The following is a 7,794-nucleotide window of genomic DNA, read 5'->3' on the forward strand; positions in this document are numbered from 1 at the left end:
GAAGCAGTTGTGTCAAATATGGCACGAACAGGATTAATGAGAATTATTCAAGATAATTACTACTTGCCCAGGTTTTATTCTGCGTATAATTTTCGACGAACTGAGCACATTTGTTATTCGCGAGTCGATCAGCTAAATGCCACTGATAAGGCGTAATGTAAAATGGATTCCAGATAAAAATACTCATAGTCATTAACTTTGTTATATAAATTGTTTGGAACCTGCGATATGGAAATCTCTGTTATTAAAAAAAGAAAAATAGTTCTACTATATACTCCTGTCAGTTTAAAAAAGTATATCTTAGTTTTGCCAGACCACTGAGCTGATTAACAGCTCTCCTAGGGCTGGCCCGAAGGATTATATTATATTTTTACGTGACTAGGAACCAATTAGTCACCTAACAACGGGACCTACAGCTTATTGTGGATTCCGAACCACATTACATCGAGAAACGAATTTCTATCACCAGAAATAAATTCCTCTGATTCCGCGTTGGCCGAGCCGAGAATAGAACTTTGGACCATCGGATTGGTAGCTGAGCGCAAAAACCACTCGTCCAACGAGGAACTCATATCAGTCTAAAACTAAATATTTGTCGGCATAAGTGTTATTTCTTCATCCCTTTGGGGAATGCTTAATTTGAACAGGATTAACTGACCATTTAAATCAAGTATACAGGTAACCTCCAATAAGAAACGTTATAAGTCTAATCAGTCTGGTTCATTTTCACGATCATTCCGGAACTAGTTGCAACAGAAATAAAAACTGATCACCTGGCAAATCTCTTCCCTCCCATTTCTATGTCTGACAATCAAGATCTTTTCAAAACACATTATATGAAACTGTTCATCCTTTTTTATTCCAGGATTTTCATACCTACTATAGTAGATTCACATCAACCGTACATCTGAAGTCTAGGCCACTCCCTTACGACGCTCCTGATTGGCTGTTGATAAGCCAATCACAGGGCTGGAAACTCAGCCTCTCTCGAGAGTTCACATAGGCAGGATGTATGTTACACCTCTCCTTAGGGATACTTTTGAAAGACGTATCCCTCAGGAAAGGTGCAACATACATCGTGCCTGTGTGGATTCTCGAAAGAGACTGAGAGTTTCCAACCCTGTGATTGGCTTATCAAGAGCCAATCAGGAGCGTCGTAAGGAACTGTCCTAGACATCAGATGCATGGTTGATGTGAATCTACTATAGCACCTTTTTTTTTTTTTTTTTTTTATCTTTCACGTAGTTTTGCATTTAAATCGCCTAACATAACCCCAAGCTAAGCAAAGGTCAAGATTTTACCAAATAATCTCTCTTTTATTCTCACTGTTGTACAATACATGTTTACTATCACAACGGTATCTCATTTCACACCCATTATCATTATCATCACTATTAGTAGTACAGTGGTAGGTATCTGAGGACAGATAAGAAGTGATGATCTATTTTAAAACAAGTCATTTAATGCAGAATTACTCCTTGCGTAGCATTTTTCTTTCTGGTATGTATATATAGGATATAGTATACTTGTATTGTATAACTATATCATGCATCTCTTACGATGGAGCCTGACCAATCTTCAATTCCTTCAGCATACGGCAAAGACGAAAAGGAACTTGTCTCAAAGAGCCAGAATCAGGACACGTGCATTTCAGGGATTAGAAATGCTTTCTGGCTTCAACAGATCAAAAGGTTCGCATAAAAGTGTCTACAAAGGCTTCCCTCTCGTGTTCATTGTAATGAGACGTGAATCCTAATCATGCCTAAGAGAGGGAAGTCTGATAAATGAACAACGCAGTCTAACATCAGCATGGACAGGGTCCAGTAAACAAACGAAGTTTAGTCCTCACCTGTCGACGCAACAAATCTTTTAACGATGAGATGCACAATTTTTTAAGTCGAATGAAGATAGATTTCATGTATGTATACCTATTAAGAGATAGATTTCATGTATACTTATTAAGACATAGATATCGTGTATACTTATTAAGAGATAGATTTCATGTATACTTATTAAGAGATAGATGTCATCTATTTAAGATAGATTTGGCGTATATCGATATTTCGAGTGATGGAGGTCTGTCTAAAGTATCTTTGGCGAGAATGTGTTTTTAAAATAAATGAACAACTAATAGATTAGTCCCACATGTATATAGTTATTATTTCTCTCTCTCTCTCTCTCTCTCTCTCTCTCTCTCTGGTTCGATATTCTCTCTCCCTCTTTCTCTTGCTCGATATATATATATATATATTTATATTTTCTTTCGTCTTTTCGTTAATAATAATTTTTGTTGGGAAAATTTGTGTAAAAATTCATGATATTAAATTGTATATGCTCCCGAGTTTTTTTCAAAATGTACTGTTTTCTGGAAGAATCACTTGTTTACTGCGGGTATCCTTCAAGGTGTGGCTAGCCTCTGGCGGCTCCTCCTTTCTGTAGAGTGAAAATCGCCCTTATGGCTAATCTGGTTGTGTCAGTTTGTATATTAAGCCTTCTTTTGACTATGTTGTTCTTTGTAAAATCAGTTTGCCTCATTAAAGGGTCCGAAAAGGACCGAAAGTACTTGGCTATCTCGCTTTTCCATTTTTTTCCTTCGTGGCAAAAAAACTTTATTTATACATAGCATCACGTTTTATATACTTCGTGATCAAATTATTCATATATATATATATATATATATATATATATATATATATACAAACACACACACATATATGTATATATATATATATATATATATATATATATATATATATACATATATATATATATCATATATATATATATATCATATATATATACGATACATATATCTATATGTATCTATATAGCTCTATATATAGATATATATGATCATATATATATATATATATATATATATATATATCTATATATATATATATATATATATATCTATATATAGCTATATATATAGATATATAGATCTATATGTATAGCTATATATAGATATATATATATATATATATATATAATAATATATATATATATATATATATATATATATATACATACACATGTCTGTGTATCTGTATGCATGATGTATGTATGAAAAAATGTATTTATGTATGCATAAATCCCTTATTTTTGCAATCCCTTAAATGCCCCGTCCCTTAGATACCCCATCACTTAAATACCCCGTCTCTTAAATACCCTGTTCCTTAAATACCCCGTTCCTTAAATACCCTAGGCCTTAAATATCCCAGCCCTTAAATACCCTGTTCCTTAAATTATCCGTCCCTTAAATATCCTGTTTCTTAAATACCCCGTCCCCTAAATGTCCCGTTCCTTAAATACCCCGTTCCTTAAATGCCCTGTCCCTTAAATGCCCTGTTCCTTAAATGCCCACTCCTTCAAATGCCCACTTCCTTAAATGCCCACTCCCTTAAATGCCTACGTCCTTAAATGCCCACTCCTTTAAAAAAAAAAAAAAAAAAAAAAAAATCCCACTTTATGCCCACTTCCTTAAATGCCCTCTTCCTTAAATGCCCACTTCCTTAAATGCCCTCTTCCTTAAATGCCCTCTTCCTTAAATGCCCACTTCCTTAAATGCCCACTCCCTTAAATGAGAATAGAATAACATATAAGTAAAATTTCAGTTAACTCTTGATTTAATATGAATTTTACGTCTTTTATAGAAAATTTCCATCTTTTCTCTATCTTATAAGATTGACCAGGAAGTCAGTCTTTAGTGTCTGTTATCTGAGAAATGTGCGAGTCTGCAAAACGTCTGGAGAAATCCAGAGTCTGTCTTCGGAATCGTTACTGGATAGGAGAAACCCCCATTGGGTTAAAACGTCTTCTTGAGGAAGTCTTCAAGAATCCAGGATCCTGTGAAGCCATCTTAAGCTTCTGAAGTACTGCTACTAGAGAAACGCCCATTGGATTACAACGTCTTCCTGAGGAATCTTCAAGACTCCAGCAGTCTTCGGCTCCGTCTGCTGTAGCCTCGCAAATCTCGAAGACGGTCTGGATCACAGGGCATATTTGAAAACTAATCGATGTGACAGCATGGAGGGAATCTATACAAATACTGAACAATGATTGGTACAGTTAATATTGTATTTGATGCTGGCATGGCTCACTTAATTTGCGGAGTCATGGTTTTATTGCTTATATTTAGCGCTCTTCCTGCATTTGTGTTCAACAAATTGATGCAGAAGAGACGTAATAAAAAGGAATTTACTCTAATCCAGGACAAAGTGGAAAGGTTGCAGCGAGAGCTGGAGGCTGCCCACAGGAGGAATCGCAACTTTCATGAAATAATTCGTAACAAAATAAAGAAGGACTGCAACGGATTGATAACGAATGACGAAGTTGATAAAGAGGTTCGACACATTCAGGATCTCTTGGACTTGGCAGACGAAACCGACGTGAAGATCCAGGAAGCCGAGAGTAAGGTTGAAACTTTCGGTTCCGAAAACCAAAAACTGCGGAAGGAAGCTAAGGACAACGAAAAAGCTTTGGATGAATATCGAAAGCAAATTGTACAACTGAAGGAATTGAACTTGACGCTGGAAAAAGACCTTTTCGAGAATGAACGCCACATTCAAGATCTTGAAAACATCAATGTGGCGAAAGAAAAGGAGCTTAGCCAGAAGAATCGCCATATTGAATGTCTGGAAGGCAGGAATGTGGCGATGAAAACCGACCTTACTGAGAAGACACTCCAGATTCAAGGTCTGGAGGACATCATTTTGGCGATGGAAAACGAGCTTAGTGACGTGAAACGCCAGATCCAAGGTCTGGAGGACACGAATATGGCGATGAAAACCGAGCTTAGTAAGAAAAATCGCCATATTGAATGTGTGGAAGGCAGTAATGTGGCGATGAAAGCCGACCTTACCGAAAAGATACGCCAGATTCAAGGTCTGGAGGACATGAATGTGGCGATGAAAACCGAGCTTAGCGAGAAGACACGCCATATTGAATGTCTGGAAGGCATGAATATGGCGATGGAAAACGAACTTAGCGAAGTGAAACGCCACATTCAAGGTCTAGAAGTCACTAACAGGGCGAAGGAGGAAACTCTCTGTGAGAAGGAGAGACAGATTGAAGAGATGACAAAAAAGAATGCCCTGAAAGAAGAACAGTTAGAGGACTACCACAAGTTACTCGACAAGCTGCAGAAAGAGATTAGGATGCTGGAGTCCAAAGCACGAGATTTTGATGCACTTGAGAGTCAAAGCAGGAGAAATGAACAAAATCTCCTTGCCTGCGAACAACAAATTGAAAACCTCCAGAAGAAATTGCAGGAGAGGAACGAGGAAGTGAACAAGCTTGTCCAATGTGAGATGGAAGTTGAAATTTTAAGAAAGGAATTGGAGGACAGACAAAAGGATCTGAGCAAGCTTGTCCAATACGAAAGGGAGGTCGAACAATCAAGGAAGGAACTAGAGGACAGGCGTAAGGATGTGAACAAGCTTGTCTGTTGTGAGCAGGAACTTGAACAATTGAGGAAGGAACTGAAGGATAAAGAGAAATATATAAACAAGCTTGTCCCATATGAAATGGAAATTGAATGTCTCAGAATGGAATATGAGGCAAAACAGGTGGCTCTGTTGGAAATGGCTGGCCTCATAGAAAGGGACGAGAAAGTTATCTTTGACTTGCAGCGAAAAGTTGAAGAACTCGGAGGAGAAATAAAAGACAGAAATAAAGAAAGAGATGGACTCCTGACTTCAGAGGCAATGCTAGTTCAGAATCTTGCCAAATCTGAACACTATATAAGTGAACTGAAAACTGAAGTCGAGACGTTAAGGAGTCAAAAGGCAGAACTTGTCAACCAACTGGAAGAAAATATGAGCCATCTTAAGAGTAAGCAGAGTCAGATACTGGATCTCGAGCAGAAGTTACTAAAGATGGAGGGATATCAGGAGGAAAAAGACAATCTCGAAAAAGTCATAAAAGAGAAGGAAAAGGAAATAGAGCATTTCAAGCGAGAAAGAGAGGACAACTTGAAAGAAGCACAAGATCTTCGTATACTAATCGCTCTGAGGGAGGAAAATCTCCAGAAATGCCAACAGGAAATAGAACTTCTTCAAAAGGAATTAGAAAAGAGCCAGAAGGACTTAGAGGAGCTTGTCTGTTGGAACTTGAGGAAAGAAGAAGAAGAGATTGAGAAAATGGCGGAACAGATCCACCAATTGGAGTTCATGAGGTCTCAGTTCCAGGAAATGGTGGATGCCTACGAAAACAAGACCTCCGAGCAGGAAATGGAGATTACCTGCTTACGCAGGGAAGTTCAGCAGAAAAACAACTTGCTGGAGGAAGGCATAGCCCAGCGGGACAATCTAGAAAAAGTCATAAAAGAGAAGGAAAAGGAAATAGAGCATTTCAAGCGAGAAAGAGAGGACAACTTGAAAGAAACACAAGATCTTCGGATACAAATCGCTCTGAGGGACAAAGATCTGCAGAAACGCGATCAGGATGTACAACTCCTTTTAGAGGAAATAGAAAATAGGCAGAAGGATTCAGAGGAGTTTGTCCGTTGCAAATTGAGGCAAGAAGAGTTCTATGAGTCTCAGTTCCAGGAAATGGAGGATGCCTACGAAAAAAAGATCTCCGAGCAGGAAAAGGAGATTACCTGCCTATGCAAGGAAGTTCAGCAGAAAAACAACTTGCTGGAGGAAGGCATAGCCCAGCGGGACAATCTCAACAAGAAGCTGGAATGCGTCGAGATGGATAATAGCCATCTGAAACAGCTGGCTGCTGAGGCTGAGGAACGACAGATAGCTGCAGAAGGAGCGTTCAAGGAGCTGTCCATCAATATTCAGAGGGTTGAGAAACTAGTTACTGATAAACAGAGAGAAGTTGATGAACTTCGAAGCAAATTAGAAGAGAAAAACACTGAAGACGACAAGCTTGTTCAGTGTAAGGAGGAAGTAGAAGTTCTTAGGAAAGAACTAAAGAAGAAGGACTTGGAAATCAGAAAGGGTAAGGAAGAGGCAAACCAACATGACAAACAAATGGGGAGAGTGGGAGCTCGCCTCCAGGAAATGGTGGCTGCCTTCAACAAGATCACCTAGTAGGAGATGACTTGCCCCAAGAGAACTAGGCACCAAGATGAAGATAGGACATCCACTCTGGAGTAATATATATCTGTATGTATATACCACATCACCACATACACAAACATATGCATATGTACACACACACACACACATAATACACATATATATGCACACTCCCCCCAGTGTGTCTATATATGTACACACATACATACACACATAAATATATATATATATATACACTCCCCCCAGTGTGTGTATATATGTACACATAATACACACACATACATATATATATACACACTCCCCCCAGTGTGTATATATATGTACAAACACATACATACACACATGTATATATATATACACACTCCCCCCAGTGTGTATCTATATATATATACTAACACATACATGCACACACATACCAGACACCCCATACATACAAACACACACATATAAATATATACATACATATATATTGTCTCCAGAGGGATTCAAACTCTAGCCTGGTTCAGAAACAACAAACTTCTCTCTGATAAATTTCAGTTCTGCATCATTCAGCCTCCCTTCTCCCAGCCCATCCCTCTGACAAGATGGGGGACCTCTCCCTACTGGCTGGGAGTAAGACAACTCATCCAAGAGAGTATGGCCAAGCACCGAAGGAGCTGATTAGCGGGCAGCTGAAGGGCCATCCTAGGGACGTGGCTTGCTCTTCAGCTGACAGGGGTAGGGAGAAGAACAGTGTCCTGGGTCCTACAGCGACTGTTTC

The 7,794-nt window shown here is 38.7% G+C and overlaps 1 protein-coding gene across 1 annotated transcript; it reads left to right on the forward strand.

The window, feature by feature from the left end:
- Positions 1 to 4,118: 4,118 nt before the first annotated feature.
- On the forward strand, positions 4,119 to 7,046 carry LOC135215866 (myosin-11-like). The gene has a single exon (XM_064250820.1). It carries the CDS (start codon positions 4,119 to 4,121, stop codon positions 7,044 to 7,046), a length of 2,928 nt encoding a protein of 975 aa, XP_064106890.1.
- The last annotated feature ends 748 nt before the right edge of the window (positions 7,047 to 7,794 follow it).

Source organism: Macrobrachium nipponense, chromosome 5, assembly GCF_015104395.2.
Source record: "Macrobrachium nipponense isolate FS-2020 chromosome 5, ASM1510439v2, whole genome shotgun sequence".
Taxonomy (NCBI): Eukaryota; Metazoa; Arthropoda; class Malacostraca; order Decapoda; family Palaemonidae; genus Macrobrachium; species Macrobrachium nipponense.

Bases quoted from the DNA above. Each gene is read 5' to 3' on its own strand.
- LOC135215866 (XM_064250820.1), top strand. From the start codon at position 4,119: ATGGTTTTATTGCTTATATTTAGCGCTCTTCCTGCATTTGTGTTCAAC.